The 18,434-nt window shown below is 41.3% G+C and overlaps 1 protein-coding gene across 1 annotated transcript; it reads right to left on the minus strand.

Annotated features, from left to right (window-relative positions):
- Nucleotides 1-1,774: 1,774 nt before the first annotated feature.
- On the minus strand, nucleotides 1,775-9,747 carry LOC135511372 (galanin receptor 2a). Its single transcript, XM_064932905.1, has 2 exons — nucleotides 9,401-9,747; nucleotides 1,775-2,537 (listed from the first exon to the last, which is right to left on the minus strand). Exons 1-2 carry the CDS (start codon nucleotides 9,745-9,747, stop codon nucleotides 1,775-1,777), a joined length of 1,110 nt encoding a protein of 369 aa, XP_064788977.1.
- Between the last annotated feature and the right edge of the window lie 8,687 nt (nucleotides 9,748-18,434).

Here is an 18,434-nt window from a genome sequence, read left to right on the forward strand (position 1 = left end):
AATTCAATTCTGATTCCATTCTAAGGATGGTTTTCTTCATCAATTCTTCTTGTTGATGCACAAGGCTACCTAGACTAGCCTACAACACCACATTGAAATGAATAATCATTTGCATAATTTTTTCCAAGTGTGCACACAATTCTACTATATTCTGTGAATGGCATATTTAATTCCACTTCGATCAGTTGTTTTATAATAATATGCTCCCGGCAGGCCCAGTTATTCAGAAAAGCTTAACTCTGCTTCCCATCCTATTACTTGCGCACCTAATGCTTCAATATAGACAAAATATTTGTTATTTCACTTTTAAAATGTATGTAATTTTATGTGTGACATAAACACAACCAGTCACAGTGTTTTAATCTGATTAGGCTACATTAAAACCTCCTGTAGTCTACCTGCGCACATTCACCAAAATATTTTTCCAGCATCCAAACTATGCAAACAGTGGCATAGAAACCTGTTGATGGAAAATTAGTTGCATGTATTTTATATATTTATGAATATAGCATCAAAATGTAAAATGTGATTTCCACCTAACTGATAATTGTCTGCAGCCAGCTTTGATCATAGTGCAGTTCTATTGAAACAGGCAGTGAGAGTTAGCTCATCTATGGTGGTCAGCAAACCCTCAACCTTTTGGGCCGCTGCTCTGGATGGCATTGACTGTGCCACAAAAGCACACTAAAGTGGAAAATTTGATATCCATGTTGTTGTTCTTTATGGTGTAGTCGTAAACATTGTTTTAAGTTCATTCTATGAGGGAGGAGGGTGTGTATATTTACAGTACAAGGTGAAAATGTTTGTCAATTTTGAACTGTCCCTTAAGTATTTACATGTTGAATTTAGTATTGCAAACATTTTGTGGTTCAGTAGCATCATCCTCAGCAGGTGACTGTTCACTGACAGTTTGTTTCATGGACAGTGTCTTATTTATTATTATTATTATTATTATTATTCTCCAATCAAAACTTACTTAGTGCCCCCAAAAGGCTAGAGCCTGCCCTGATCAGATAACATAAGGTGTAAGAGAAATTAGCTTTAAATCGGGAACATTTTCTCTCAGCCCAATGACAAAATGTACTGTATAGAATAGGAAGAAATATGCTTTAAAACTCAAAAATCTCAGCCCCATGGCAAAATTTGTGGAATAGTAGGAAATCTAATTTAAAACGGCAACCTTTTCCCTCCGCCCCATGGCAAAAAGTGTAGAATTGCAGGAAGTTTGCTATAAACAGCATATTTTTCTCTTTGCCCTTTGGATTCTTTTTAGAATTGTTAGCCTGGCCTCAAAGACTAGACATAACATAGTATAATTAAATCTGTGACACTCTAATTAGTATGATATGTTACATTTGGTATGGTTAAATAAGACATAAGGTTACTAAGCTAAAAACAAAAGGTGGGAAGTTGGTCGGGATGATGGGTGGGCATATAACACAAACATGTAGCAATGCAAATGTTGAGTGTTCACATCATGGGCAACTATTTATTAAATTTGCAACTACTTAGTACGTTAGCTAACCCTTCCCCTAACCCCTAGCCTAGCTTAAATTAGCCAACTAGTCACCTAGCTAACATTAGCCACAAAAGTGTTTAATTTGTGACATATCATACGAATTGCAATTCGTAATATATCATACAAAATGGGTAATGGACATCCACAAATTAATAAATTCCATACGAAAGTTAGCATATAATGCTATATTGAGGGAGACAGATTTACTATGTTATGTCTACCTCTGAGTCCAGGTTGGAATTGCAGGAAGTTAGCTTAAAAAGAAAATCTCTCCACTGCCATGAGTGGGGCCTCCAAAATCTTCTTGCCCAGGGCCCCAGATGTGGTCAGTCCGGCACTATCTCCACGCTGTGACCGCAGGCTCTGATTGGACGTCTCACTGGACCCCATCTCCACCGTGCTGACCACATGCGCAGCCTGAAACACATGCACCCGGTTCACCACCCTCTTTCTCAACACACAGTCAAACACCTTCCGGAATCCCTTCCGGAAGTGTTTGGACACCAGGGCATACACTATAGGGTTGAGGCAGGAGTTAGCATAGGCCACCAGGTGAGAGAGAATGCGGAGTATATAGGTGGTGTGGTTTAGCGGAAAGTGACCAAACCACATACACAGTATAACCAGGTGATGGGGAAGCCAGCAGAGGCAGAAGAGCACCGCAACGATAATAATCATCTTGGTGACTTTCCTCTTTGCTCTCCTGGACTCAGACATGTCCTTCATGGGGTCCACTGTGGTCCACAGGTAACGGATGGTTCTGGCGTAGGTCAGGCTGAGGATGAGGACAGGGATGAGGTAGCCGAAGAAGAAGGTGCAGACGTCCATAAGGCGCCTGTCCTGGAACTGCCAGGCGGGGATGCAAACCACGGTGCCGTCCAGGTCCATCTGTCGGTAGTAGCTCAGGTACGGGCCAGAGAAGACCAGGGACAAACCCCACACCACACAGATGGACGTCAGGGCGTTACGATGGGTCCTCATCTCCCTGGACCGGAGAGGGTAGCGGATGGCCAGATACCTTGGGGTCAACAATAGGAAGAAGAGGTGGACTCAGATAGTTGGACAGACAGGACTTAGTGATACATAATATAATACCCAGGTATGTCCTCCTATAAGAAAAAAGTGCCCTGTCAGATTGGTAGCATTTTCTTATGAATACATTTTTTATTTTTCTCCTGTTCCGTAAAGAATTGTCCATCAAACTTGCTAATTTCTCATTTTGAATCTTGGAAAATCACCTCTCCCCACTACTCTGCCTCCACGCGAGCGTGCACTACAGTCGTCTGCCTGCTGCTGCACAAGCAGAAGTTACCAGCGCCTAGCTGTAGAAATGTTATAAGCAGGGTTGAAAGTAGATGTAATTTACGGGACCTCCTACACAGACAAAAAATGAGGTTTCCTCAAGGCTTCTTAGAGAAGGATGATAATTCTATCTTGAACCATAAGGACTCAAAGAACCATTTTGAGAACCCAGTTCTCAAAAGGGTTCTTTGCTCTTTTAGTGATCATTCAAATGTAGGGGGGGTGCATTACAATATTTTGGGGCATGGTTTGCAACCAGGTCTTTTTGTGCAACCGTGAGTGAGAGTGTTTTTCCAGTTTCTTTAATATGTCGTGTTGTATAATTATATTAAATAAAAAATATAAATGCAATGTGTTGTCCCATGTTTCATGAGGTGAAATAAAAGATCCCTCAAATTTTGCAGATGCACATTAAGTTTATTTCTCTCAAGTTTTATGAACAAATTTGTTTACATCTTTGTTAGTGAGCATTTCTCCTTTGCCAAGATAATCCATCCACTTGACAGGTGCAGCATATCAAGAATCTGATGAAACAGCATGATCATTACACTGGTACACCCTGTGCTCTGGACAATAAAAGGCCACTTTAAAATATGCAGTTTTGTCACACAGCACAATGTCACAGATGTCTCAAGTTTTGAGGGAGTGTGCAATTGGCATGCTGACTGCAGGAATGTCCACCAGAGCTTTTGCCAGATAATTTAATGTTAATTTCTCTACCAAAAGCCACCCCCAACATAATTTTAGAGAATTTGACACTACGTCCAACCGGCCTCACAACCACAAAACACGTGTAACTACGTGGTCTGGCTTCTTCACTTGCGAGATCATCTGAGACCAGCCACACGGACAGCTGATGAACATGTGGGATTGCACAACCGAAGAATTTATGCATAAACTGTCAGAAACCGTCTCACGGAAGCTCATCTGTGTGTTCGTCATCCTCCCCAGGGTCTTGACCTGACTGCAAACCGACTTTGTAACGGACTTCAGTGGGCAAATTATCACTTGCAATTGCTGTTTGCACGCTGGAGAAGTGTGCTCTTCACGAATGAATCCCGGGTTTCAACAGTACCGGGCAGACGTTTGACGTTGTGTGGCCAAGTGGTTTTCTGATTTCAATGTTGGGAGGCATAAGCTACGGACAACGTACACAATTGCATTTTAATCGATGGCAATTTCAGTACACAGAGATACCATGACGAGATCCTAAGGCCCGTTGTCGTGCCATTCATCCGCCGCCATCACCTCATGTTTCAGCATGATAATGCACAAACCTGTTGCAAGGATCTGTGCACAATTCCTGGAAGCTGAAAATGTCCCATTCTTCCATGGCCTGCATGACATTTCAGCCATTAAGCAGGCTTGGGATGCTCTGGATCGACATGTACGACAGTGTGTTCCAGTTCCCACCAATGTCCAGCAACTTCGCATAGCCATTGAAGAGTGGGACAACATTCCACTGGCCACAATCAACAGCCTGATCAATTCTATGCGAAGGGGATGTGTCACGTTGCATTTGGCAAACCTTAGAAATTGGTTCTTTATAGCACCATACAGGTTCCTTTTAAAACATTATGTGCATGGTTATTTGTAGAACCTTCAAAAAAGGGTTCTATATAACAACAAAAAGGTTTCTGCTATGGTTACAAGCCAAATAACCCCTATTTGTTACTATTGAGAACCACTGTTTTTTTGTGTGCTTGTGTGCACTATGGGCCTAATCTTAGAATTACATATAGAATCCCTTGTAATTTCATAAGATGTGTAGGCCTAGTAGAACACATGTCAATTAACTTAAGAAAAATGTATTACTTTTTAATGTGGCATAAAAACAACCAGTCACAATGTTTTCATCTGATTGCCCTGTGCAGGTTTGTCCACACACAAATTAATTCCAGCAGCCAAATTCTGCTCTGTGCATCTGCCATTTGACAAATGGAAAGAAACATATTTTAAAGATCCCAAACAGTCATTCTGATTCCCAAATAGAATAGCCTTTAGCGTGACTAAAACATCTCCCATAATAGTCTTTCACAATAAAAATGCAAAAGAAATGAGAAAAAAATCCAGTTTTACTCACATGTCAAACTACCAGGAAGTTTAAAAAGGCAGACTACGTGGGCGGGGAGCTATTAGGATAAGTGGGCGGGGAGCTGACTTTGACTGACGGTTCTTTGAAAATGCCTATGTCAAGCACCATGGACTCAGTGAGCAGTGTTGTAGTGATATTATCTCAAGCAAATTTGTGGATGTAACCGATGTGAAATGGCTAGCTAGTTAGCGGGGTGCGCGCTAATAGCGTTTCAATTGGTGACATCACTTGCTCTGAGAACTTGAAGTAGTTGTTCTCCTTGCTCTGCAAGGGCTGCAGCTTTCGAGGAGCGATGGGTAACGATGCTTTGAGGGTTGCTGTTGTCTATGTGTGCAGCGGGGCGAGGAGAGGGACAGAAGCAATACTGTTACACAAAGCAACTCAAACAACATTGATATTCATGCAACATCCAATCATGTCATACATTACATCATGGTTTCAAAAGTTATTTGCTTATCCAACTGTTTGGTTAACAGTATTAATATAGAAAACATTTTGGCTGTATAATTTTGCTAACTAGCCCAAATGGAACTGTCAGCACTGACAAGTTAGTTCACCTTGGACATTTTCCGCTTAAACTTTTGATTGAATATATAGTATATTGACTGTCTGATAATGTTCATATATATATAGTATCAATAATGTCAAGACATCTGTGTCGATTTTCTGTTTTGGCATGTCTCTTGATGTAATGACTTGACAACTGCGTAAGAGTTTTGGGTAACCCTTCCTCCCATTTTTTTCCATGCTATCTGAAGACCTAGCTAGCCAGTGAGGGGGTTCGATTAATCTTGCTCGGGCGCCTGTGTAGGCATGTTGTGCACCAGGTGAAAGTTGATTGCATTCCTTTTGGGTCCGGGCTGCCTCCGGAGCCTGATCCAGTGCCCCTTTCGAAGCCCACACAAAGTCAGCTCAAAGCAAAGTGACATAGGAGGGATCCTGAGTGGCGTAGCAGTCTACAGCACTGCATCTCAGTGCTAGAGGTGTCTCTACAGAACCTGATTTGATCCTGGGCTGAATGTCAACTGGCTGTGATGAGGAGTCCCATAGGGTGGCAATTGGCCCAGTGTTGTCCGGGTTTGGGGAGGGTTTGGCCAGCGTAAGCCGTCATTGTAAAATAGCAATTTGTTCTTAACTGACTTGCCTAGTTAAATTTTAAAAAAGGAGCATGTGGAGTAATGAGTAGGATTCTGTGTTTTCACATGCAACAGGGATTGCTTTTGAGCTTTATCTGCCATCCCAATGAAAACAAGTGAGAACATTTAAAAATAGATATTATGGAAAAGAGATGCATGTTTCTGAATGATGCACCCTGCTGCCTTGTTGACAAAAATGACTCTGTATAGATTACTGTCATGATTTGAGAAGGGCACTCATGCTTCTCCCTCCACGTTTTCACCAGATCACATTAACAGGCCTTTGCCCGGTTTCCCTCGGGTCAGCATAATTGAATCCACCTAATTACTAGCTAGCACCAGACACAAATGAAAGCGGAAATCTATAAGTATCTTTGCCTTAAATCTCAAATTATATTTGCTGACACGCTGCAGTAAAGTTTTGACACTACCTAGTTATGTAAACCACACCCCTCTGAACACGACTTCTGTGGTATATATTTTAATTAGATAAGATATTGTTTTACCTTTATTAAACTAGGCAAGTCAGTTAAGAACAAATTCTTATTTAAAATGACAGCCTAGGAACAGTGGGTTAATTGCCTTGTTCAGGGGCAGAACAACATATTTTTTACCTTGTCAGCACAGGGATTCAATCTAGCAATCTTTTGGTTACTGGCCAAATGCTGTAACCACTAGGCTACCGGCCGCTCCAATAAGAATAAGGTGTTACCATTACCTTTATAATCCCTATTTCTTTTCACTTTGAGCACCTGCCCCTCAGAAGGTCTTTGCCCTACCCTGTACCCTAAAACACTGACGTTAGACTCTGAGCGAGAGGGTTTACTCTGCCCGAAATCTGTCCACAAAAACAAGACCACAAAGTGCAGTATTTTTGTATGGAGATCAACGAAAGAGTATTGAATTTGGTCAACAAAAGGTGGCTGATTTGAGGCTTATCTAATCAAAGCAAACTTTATTTGTCACCTGCGCCGAATACATGTGTAGACCTTACCATGAAATGCTTACTTACAAGCCCTTAACCAACAGCGCAGTTCAAGAAATAGTTAAGAAAATATTTACCAAATAAACTAAAGTAAAAAACAATAAAAAGTAACACAATAAAATAACACTAATGAGGCTTTATATACAGGGGGTACTAGTACCGAGTCAATGTGTAGGGGTACAGGTTAGTTGAGGTAATTTTTACATGTAGGTAGTGGTGACGTGATTGTGCATAGATAATAAACAGCAAGTAGCAGCAGTGTAAAAAAACAAATGGAGGGGGTGTCAATGTAAACAATTTGTTGGCCATTTTATTAATTGTTCAGCAGTCTTATGGCTTGGGGGTAGAAGCTGTTAAGGAGCCATTTGGTCCGAGACTTGGGCGCTCCAGTACCGCTTGCCGTGCGGTAGCAGAGAAAACAGTCTGTGACCGGAGTCTGACATTTTTTGGGGCTTTCCTCTGACACCGACTAGTATATAGGTCCTGGATGGCAGGATGCCTGGCCCCAGTGATGTACTGGGCTGTACACACTACCCTTTGTAGCGCATCACGGTCAGATAACGAGCAGTTACCATACCAGGTGGTGATGCAACCGGTCAGTATGCTCTCGACGGTGCAGTTGTACAACGTTTTGAGAAACTGGGGACCCATGCCACATATTTTCAGTCTCCTGAGGGGGAAAAGATTTTTGTCATGCCCTCTTTACTACTGTCTGGTGTGTTTGGACCATGGTAGTTCATTGGTGATGTGGACACCAACAAACTTGAAGATCTCAACCTCTCTCGACCTGTTCCACTACAACCCCGTCGATATTAATGGGGGCTTGTTCGGCCCGTATTTTCCTGTAGTCCACCATCAGCTCCTTTGTCTTGCTCACATTGAGGGAGAGGTTGTTGTCCTGGCACCACACTGCCAGGTCTCTGACCTCCTCCCAATAGGCTGTCTCATCGTTGTCAGTGATCAGGCATATCACTGTTGTGTCATCATACTTAATGATGGTGTTGGAGTCGTGTTTAGCCATGCAGTAGTGGGTGAACAGGGAGTACAAGAGGGGACTAAGCACACATGGCTGAGGGGCCCCAGTGTTGATGATCAGCGTAGCAGACATGTTGTTGCTTACCCTTACCACCTGGGGGTGGCCCATCAATAAGTCCAGGATCCAGTAGCAGAGGGAGGTGTTTAGTCCCAGTGCCCTTTGCTTAGAGTTGAGGTATGTGGGCACTATGATGTTTTTTGAACAGCATTCTTTCATAGGTGTTCCTTTTGTCTAGGTGGGAGAGGGCAGTGTGGGTCTAGGGTATCCGGGAGGATGCTGTTGATGTGAACTATGACCAGCCTTTCAAAGCACTTCATGGCTACCGACATGAGTGCTCCGATACGATAATAATTTAGGCAAGTTACCTTCGCTTCCTTGGTGGTCGGCAAGAAACATGCAGGTATTACAGACTTGGTCAGGGAGAGATTGAAAATGTCAGTGAGACACTTGCCAGTTGATCCGCGCATGGTTGGAGTACACGTCCTGGTAATCCGCTTGGCCCTGCGGCTTTGTGAACGTTGAGAGAAGACATCAAAACTATGAAATAACACATATGGAATCATGTAGTAACCAAAAAAGTGTTAAACATAGTTTTGATGTATTCACTGTAATTCTACAATGTAGAAAATAGTAAAATAAAGAAAAACCCTTGAATGAGTCGGTGTTTCCAAACTTTTGACTAAGTGGAAGACGTTGCATTTCGGCAACTTGTATATGTTATATCGGAGTTGTGCCTGTTGCTCACACGCGTATCTGCCCGCTCATTGGCTACAATGTTCCCACCTGATCTCGCATCCTCTCGTCTGCCTTCCATCTTTTTATGGACATGTATTTCCATCCTTAGAGCTGTCAATTGACCAGTTTGTCAATATAATCTTTGGCTGTGTGGAGCCAACACCTCCACCATTTAATTTTTTTTTTAAGGAACTCAGTGTTCTTTCAAATGTTTTAATTGGTCAGAGAGTGTCCCTTTCTCACTTTCCCTCTGTAAGCTATTTGCGTATAGACCATCTACATACCATTACAGTACTGTATATAAATGGGGTAACAAGACTGATCCTCCGCAATGAACAAGTATTTTTCTGCAAAAATGTATATTGACAATAACAATAAAATCATTAAACTACTTAAAATGTTATCTTTCACAACATTTCAACTATCATGACCCATTTCAACTATATATATATATAGTTGGAGTTTAATGATTTTATTGTTATATTGTCAATATACATTTTTGCTGAAAATATAAATAAATATAATTTTTTTCAGCATATATATATATATATATATAAATAAAAAACAGTTGTTAACGGTAAGTGAAACGCACCTGTCCAACGACACAGCGGTGAGCGTAAAGATGCTGGCATACATGGTAAGGTAGATGATAAAGTGTACGACTTTGCACAAGACCGGTCCAAATACCCATTCATCCATAGTGTAGATAGTGGCTTGAAAAGGTACGCAGAACACTATAAAGCACACGTCTGCCACGCCGAGGTTCAGAATAAATAGGTTTGTTGTTTTGTTGTTCATCTGTCTGTTCCAGAGGAGGACAGTGAGGACCAATCCGTTCCCCAAGGTACCGACGAAGAAGATGAGCGAGAAGACCAGAGAAATGATAACTGATTCCGTTCTCCAGTTTGCAACAGTTTGATTCTGCACAGAGTTATTCATTGTTATTTTTTATTAAACTCCTTCATAAATCTGAGGTTTCGGTATTTTAAATCCTTTATTTAGTGAATCTCATAAACGATTGTTCATTTTCAGATGCTGCGTAACGCGCACATGTTCTAAGCATCGAGCAATACTTGGTTGTTCAAAGAGGTGGAAAGTTTAAGCATCCACCCCTGTCTAGTCTAGTCCTCCTATCTCGGACAAAAGGAGGATAGTGTTTTCTGTCTCTGGCTGGGCTAGGAGGGGTGTCCTTTCTCTTTCTCTCTCTATCACACACCACCTACGATAACATCTCTTTTCACCGTCTTGCATTTTCACTCCTGCGTATTATCAATATCAAGCCACATTCACATCCTTCCCATCTTCTGTATAATTCCTAGAGTATATATTTTTTTATCTGCCCATGTACAGTACATTATGGGGTTACTAGCAAAAGGATGTAGATTTATGGCTGTTTCCCAAACTATATAGTCCATTACTTTTTACCAGAGCCATATGCCTTTCTTGTTTTCATCCAGCTCTTTCTGTGGATGTTGTCTGGTGTTTCTTATTTTCTCATAACAATAAAGCTTCATTGATTGCTTTATTGCATTTATTTTCCATTAAAATACAGATTTTATGCTGCTACAACCGGAGACAACTTTACATACATTTTATAAAACAATTACTGAGGATAGACACTGCTTATTGTGGTCATTGAATCAGACAAACATTTGCAGAAGTGTGTGTCATAAAAAAAGCAGTCATAAGTTTTTGGTTGCACCTCGTATCACTTTGGTTGAGAACCTTCTACTCTCCTTCATTTCAGCATGAGAGGAAGGGCAAGAAAACATGGTCATTGGTATTACTGAAGCCATGTGAAGATGGAAAAATTGTGTCAATTTAGATTCCTTATCTCTCCAAAAGGTCATTATTGCTATTATTACAACTTCTACTATTATTAGTATTACTATTATTATTATTTACTATTATTATTATTATTACTACAACTGCCTGCAAGTACTTCATAATCTACTTGGGGGCCGTCTCATCAAAGTATGAATTTAGGTATGTACCAAGGAGAATCTGAGGAAGACAACATTATTCCAATTTAATATTAAAACTGGTGGTCATCTCAGCCAGCTACCTTAAAATGAATGCACTACCTGTAAGTCGCTCTGGATAAGAGCTCCTGAGGAATGACTAAATGTATATGTAAATCATTGGGGATAAAGTCTGAGTGTTTCTTGTTGAGCGACCATTCGAAAGCCATGTCACTGGCAGTTGAGCCGACGTCTGGTAGTGCCTCCAAAATGGTGCTCATGCTGGATGTCCCTTTAGTCGTGGGAGGAGCTTTGCACAGAAACTTGGGGCTGTTGTGTACCCAACCGTAGTCAGACTAGGAAGGAGACAAGAGTATCAGTCAAACGTTTGGACACACCTACTCATTCATGGGTTTTTCTTTATTTTTTAAAACTATTTTCTACAATGTAGAATAATAGTGAAGACATCAAAACTATGAAATAACACATATGGAATCATGTAGCACCAAAAAAGTGTTAGACTCCTGAGCTCCTGAGTGGTGCAGTGGTCTGAGGCACTGCATCCTTGCAAAATAGGCGTCACTGCAGTTCCTGGTTTGAATCCAGGCTGCATCACATCTGGCTGTGATTGGGAGTCCCATAGGGCAGTACATAATTGTCCCAGCATCGTCTGTAGTAGGCCATCATTGTAAATAAGAATTTGTTCTTAACTGACTTACCCAGTTAAATTAAGGTTACATTTAAAAAGCCGCCCTTTGCCTTGATGACAGCTTTGCACACTCTTGGCATTCTCTCAACCAGTTTCATGACATGCATTTCAATTAACATGTGTGCCCTGTTAAAAGGACCAATTTGGAATTTCTTTCCTTCTTAATGCATTTGAGCCAATCAGTTGTGTTGTGACAAGGTCTGGGTGGAATACAAAAGATTGCCCTATTTGGTAAAATACCAAGTCCATATTAAGGCAAGAACAGCTCAAATAATCAAAGATAAATGACAGTACATAATTACTTGAAGACATGAAGGTAAGTCAATATGGAACATTTCAAGAACTTTGAAAGTTTCTTCAAGTGCAGTCACAAAAACCATCAAGCTCTATGATGAAACTGTCTCTCATGAGGACCGCCACAGGAAAAGAAGACCCAGAGTTACCTCAGCTGCAGAGGATGAGTTCATTACCAGCCTCAGAAATCAGCAAATAACTGTACCTCAGACTGCACCTCACGGGGTCAAGTAACAGACACAATTCAATGTCAACTGTTCAGAGGAGACTGCGTGAATCAGGCCTTCATGGTCAAATTGCTGCAAAGAAACCACTACTAAAGGACACCAATAAGAAGAAGAGACTTTCTTGGGCCAAGAAACACGAGCAATGGACATTAGACAGGTGGAAATCTGTCCTTTGGTCTGATGAGTCCAAATGTTAGATTTTTGGTTCAAACCGCCGTGTATTTGTGAGACGCAGAGTAGGTAAACGGATGATCTCCCCATGTGTGGTTCCCATCGTGAAGCATGGAGGGGAAGGTGATGGTGTGAGGGTGCTTTGCTGGTGACACTGTCAGTGATTTATTTAGAATTCAAGTCACACTTAACCAGTATAGTTACCACAGCATTCTGCAGCAATACGCCATCCCATCTGGCTTGCGCTCAGTGGGACTATCATTTGTTTTTCTACAGGACAATGACCTAAAACACACCTACAGGATGAGTAAGGACTATTTGACCAAAATGAGAGTGATGGAGTGCTGCATCAGATGACCTGGCCTCCACAATCACCCAACATCAGCCCAATTGAGATGGTTTGGGATGAGTTGGACCGCAGAGTGAAGGAAAAGCATATGTGGGTGTAACGTGATGACGAAACACTAAACAGAAAATAACTACCCACACCCATAGTGGGAAAACAGGTTGCCTAAGTATGGTTCTCAATCAGAGACAACGATTGCCAGCTGCCTCTGATTGGGAACCATACCAGGCCAAACACATAGAAATACAAAACCTAGACTACAAAACCTAGAATGCCCACCCCAACTCACGCCCTGACCAAACTAAAACAGAGACATAAAAAAGGAACTAAGTTCAGGATGTGACAGATATTGAACTAATATATATATATATATATATTTGTAATAATACCATCGTTGAGAACTAACAATCAAGCCACATTCCCATCCCTCAGTCAGGGAGAATAAAATTCCCAAAACTGGGGATTCAGGGCACATGCCCATTTATTTTGTTGTAATGTTTGATCAGAGGAACACATCGTTAACCGTGGCGACCCGTCATTAAGGACAGAGCCCCAACTATTTAGACCCCCACCTGTTTAGCAAAATTTTTGCCATGTTATATTGGCATTAATATGTGTCACATATCAGTTTGCAAACAATGTAAAACATAATCATTGAGTTAATAAAGCCACACACTTTCTTGAGTAAGGCAGATCCAAAATGCTGTTTTTCAGGCTAGCTCAGTGCTATCTGTGGTAGGGCAGCCAGAGGAAAATACAGAGTGTAGGGGTAGTTAATGTTCTCATACCGACAGTGTCACCAGCAACGTACCCCCACACAATCACACCTCCACCTCCATGCTTCACGGTGGGAACCACACATGTGGAGATCATCCGTTCACTTACTCGGCGTCTCACAAAAACACAGTGGTTTGAACCAAAAATCTCAAATTTGGACTCATCAGAGCAAAGGACAGATTTCCACCAGCCTCATTCACACAGTCTCCTCTGAACAGTTGAATTTGAGATGTGTCTGTTACTTGAACTCTGTGAAACATTTATTTGGGCTGCAATTTCTGAGGTTGGTAACTCTAATGAACTTACCCTCTGCAGCAGAGGTAACTCTGTCTTCCTTTCCTGTGGCGGTCCTCATGAGAGGCAGTTTCATCATAGCGCTGGATGGTTTTTGCGAATGCACTTAAAGAAACATTACATTTTCCAGATTGCCTAACCTTCATGTCTTTTGGCTTATTTGAGCTGTTCTTGCCATAATATGGACTTGGTCTTTAACCCAATAGGACTATCTTCTGTATACAACCCTTACCTTGTCACCACAACTGATTGGCTCAAAAGCATTAAGAAGGAAAGAAATTCCACAAATTAACTTTAAGAAGACACACCTGTTAATTGAAATGTATTCCAGGTGACTACCTCATGGAGCTGGTTGAGAGAATGCCAAGAGTGTGCAAAGCTGTCATCAAGGCAAAGGGTGGCTACTTTGAAGAATCTCAAATAAAATATATTTTTATTTGTTTAAAACTTTTTTGGTTACTACATGATTCCATATGTGTTATTTCATAATTTTGATGTCTTCACTCATATTCTACAATGTAGAAAATAGTCTAAATAAAGAAAAACCCTTGAATGAGTAGGTGTGTCCAAACTTTTGATTAGTACTGTATATTTACCCCAAGAATTTTGGGGGATTGGAAATGATGCAGACAATTACATTGATAGAAGCCACAATCTGCAATATTAAAACTGATCTACCCCCCCTCCCCCAAACAAATAAATAAATAATGATAATGTTCCTGTAGACTTCCAGTCATTGCCGTAATGCTAGTTAGCATTGACTCGTGAAACTACTTCGAACTTCCTTCAGACTGGACGTAGAGACATATAAATGGTATCCACAATGGCATTCTGTTATAGCAAGCGATATTCACACAAAAATCCCACAAATGTTTTTCTAAATAAAATAGTAATTGCGGACCCCTGCAGTACCTCCACGGATCTCAGTTTGAAACTCTCTGGTTTATAGTGAGAATAGTGCCTGAATTACCAGATGAAAAGTGATTTGGTTTTGGAACCGGGGGCGATGTCGGCTCAAAATAAAAGTGACATAGCTTGATCATATGGAATAATAAGTAGGATTCTGTTTCCCAATGGAAACTAGTTTGAAAACGCAAACATTTCATGGAAGAGATATGCATGTTTCTGAACGACGCATCATGCTGCCTTGTTGACCTTGGTTGTGTTCCCCTGCTCAGACGTTGCTGACACATGGCAGATTTTACAACACCTGGATAGGTATTTTGCATATCAGCTGACCACACATCATGTGTTATTGAAATCTGGTGCCTTACTGAATATTAACAATAGACTAATGAAACAAATACCAAAATATAGTTTTGGGGTGGAATTTTCCTTCAACATGCCTCTGTAAACAAGTTGGTCTGGTTTGAAAGTCAGGGCAGTGGGGCTGGGGGAGCTGTGAGAGGTAGGAGGGGGCAGGGTCATAGGGCCTTGAAAGGGATAAGTATCACCTTGAACTCTATCCTCTCCTTCATGGGGAGCCAATGAAGGTCTTGGAGGATTTAATTACATTACTGGCAAGTATCAGTTTGTTTTCATGCAAAGAAATGTTCTTAGCTACTGTCTATTAATTAAGCGCTTGATTAACATTACCGCTACATTGCAAACATTTTGTACTAGCCTAATGCCTGCCTATCTACTTCAGTTCAACAATCACATGGGGCCAGACAGCAAACCTTTATTGTCAAGGATAAGTCAATGCACGTCCCCTTAGGTGGCTGTTTACATATGACTTTCACCTATACTGTTTTATCAGATGAGTGCAGATGTGAGAAAAGATGCAAGGATGTGGATTGTTGAGATACACACAAGGCAGTGTCTGTTTGATGACCCCATTTCACCTGTGCCAGGTACCCGGTGTTTTTTCTAAAGCATTCCTGTGAAGCAACGTGCACTTATGCTGGGGATCAGAGCAGAGGCTCAACCAGGGCAGTACCACTGAACTCTAGCAATAGAATACATTGCTTGTCAAATCAGAAATTAGTAGGCCTGCTTGGCTATGCAATGCTAAGATTCTCAATTTCTCACATCAACTTTGTAGTTATGATGTAATAGCTGGCTGCCCTCTAGTGTTGGTTTGGAGAAGTCAGATGTAGAGTATGCCTAGAATCTGAGTGGGATGCTAGAAGGAAGTCATCCTTCACAACACAAGTCACCAGATGAGGTAGGTTTATGAAGTAAACATTTTCTATTAGGGATGGAGGGGGAGAGGGTTGACAGGCAACCATACCATTACCAAATACAAGCTCTACACATCCTATACATTGGAACACAATCATCACACAAATAAACTTCAAGGAGCAGAGGGAGAAAATGAGGAGAAAAGATTGCAAACAAGTAAAGCAAGAGACAGGGAGAGTTGAAAACATGTTCACCTACTTGAAGGAGCAGCTGAGGAGGCCTCTGTACATCGACCTAGGCCCCAACCTTACCAGAGTTAGGAACAGTAAGTTAGGAATGCCCAGTCAGTTAGCTACAGGCCCAGGTGACTCAGGTTGGCCAATGCATCGACCAGTTGGGAGTCCACAACAGCCTGTTCTTTCCATCTACAAGACAATCAGTTTGATCTAGAATTGTTTGTAAGGAACGTGCTAGCTAGCTAGACAAAACTTAGTTAGCTAGCTATAGAAAACAGATGGGTGTTACAGATACAGTTATCCTGTGTGTGTGTTTCTTTTCTCTCCTTCTCCCCTCACAGGTGAAAATCATCACTCCCCAATCAGTCAACAATCAATCATCAATCAGAAGACACACCTCCTATTTCCTAACCTATCACAGTTCCTTCCCCATGGTTTAAAAACCCCATCATTTGTTTGTTCTAGAGCTCAATCTCTCTGTAAATGCCATGTCTGTAGGTCTCTGTGTTTCACTCTCGCTTTGTGTCTTAACCTCTCTTTTGTTTAAACACCACATAGCACTTTGTCATTACCTGTGAGTATTGTTTTTGGTTATGGTGTTTGTTTGTTGCTGGTGGGAAAAGGGGGAAACCAAGACAAATTGCCCATGGGCATACACTACCCGTAGGTGAACTTTGTTAAATACACTAGTTAGAACTGGGCGGACCACCCACTGTATTTTTGGTTAGTTAGCTGTTGTTAAAGTAGGCTAGTCTAGCTTAGGGGTGTTTTTGAATACTTATTGTTTCTTTCCTTGGGTCCAGCTCAGCCCCTTTTCCTGCTCCCCCCATTACCGTGTGTTTATAAATAAACCTGGAGTTTGACGGTAGATTTCTGTTGTCGTGGTTATTTCGTTCACACTTTTATTTTGTCACAATAATAATTTGCATGAGTTATGTTACGGGTCTCATTACCACCCCCCCCCCCCCTAGACTGTCGGGCCAAAAGGGATTCGTAACAATGGGCCTAGGCTAGAAAAGGCTGCTGGAAGTTTAGCTATTAACTAGCTAGCTATATTGTGTTTTCTTTCTAAGTTGGTCAGAAAGTATGTTGTCGTTAGCCATATGATGACTAAAAAGAAAAGCTGTTTTATAATCTGATTTATTTATCTCTTCTCGAGTTAAATTCTTAGCTCGAGGCCGTAAAGTAAATTAACAATCAACTGTCAAAGCACACCACCCACCTACAGAGGGATATCAACATCTTCCAACACCACTTAATTTTTTTATTTAACTAGGCACGTCAGTTAAGAACACTTATTTACAATGACGGCCTAACCCAGCCAAACCCTAAACCGGACGATGCTGGGCCAATTGTGTGCCACCCTATGGGAAACCCAATCACAGCCAGTTGTGATACAGACTGGAATCGAACCAGTTGGCTGACCCTCACTTCATACTCGTTGCCAAACCCACTGTCTCCAGGTCATCTACAAGACCCTGCTAGGTAAAGTCCCCCCTTATCTCAGCTCGCTGGTCACCATAGTAGCACCCACCTGTAGCACGCGCTCCAGCAGGTATATCTCTCTCGTCACCCCCAAAACCAATTCCTATTTGGCCGCCTCTCCTTCCAGTTCTCTGCTGCCAATGACTGGAACGAACTACAAAAATCTCAAACTGGCAACACTTATCTCCCTCACTAGCTTTAAGCACCAGCTGTCAGAGCAGCTCACAGATTACTGCACCTGTACATAGTCCATCTATAATTTAGCCCAAACAGCTACCTCTTCCCCTACTGTATTTATTTATTTTGCTCCTTTGCACCCCATTATTTCTACTTTGCACATTCATACACTGCAAATCTACCATTCCAGTGTTTTACTTTCTATATTGTATTTATTTCACCACCATGGTCTTCTTTTTTGCCTTTACCTCCCTTATCTCACCTCATTTGCTCACATTGTATATGGGACTTATTTTTCTATTGTATTATTGACTGCATGTTTGTTTTACTCCATGTGTAACTCTGTAGTTGTGTGTCGAACTGCTTTGCTTTATCTTGGCTAGGTTGCAATTGTAAATGAGAACTTGTTCTCAACTTGCCTACCTGGTTAAATAAAGGTAAAATAAAAAAACAGGGTCTGTAGTGACACCTCTACCACTGAGATGCAGTGCCTCAGACCACTGTGCCACTCGGGAGCCCTGAGTGCTTCATCCAGCTTGTTCCTCTGTCCTCAGCTGAAGATTCCAAATGTGATTTTCTACCATTTTTTTCCTTCTAATATTTCCCGATTCATGACGTTCCCGATTTCAACCAATCCAATCTCTTTGTTTCAAATTTGAAATAGTATACGTCATTAGCGTTGGATGCACATGCAGGCTGCAGCACGGGAAAAAAGGAGGCGTAAAAAATAATGCTCAAAACATTTTTTTTTTTGTATTTTGGAGAAATTACAAGTGGTGCTGGTGAGTAACAAAATAACATTAAATCAATCCACTAAACCAGTCA

This window comes from Oncorhynchus masou, chromosome 24, assembly GCF_036934945.1.
Source record: "Oncorhynchus masou masou isolate Uvic2021 chromosome 24, UVic_Omas_1.1, whole genome shotgun sequence".
Taxonomy (NCBI): domain Eukaryota; kingdom Metazoa; phylum Chordata; class Actinopteri; order Salmoniformes; family Salmonidae; genus Oncorhynchus; species Oncorhynchus masou.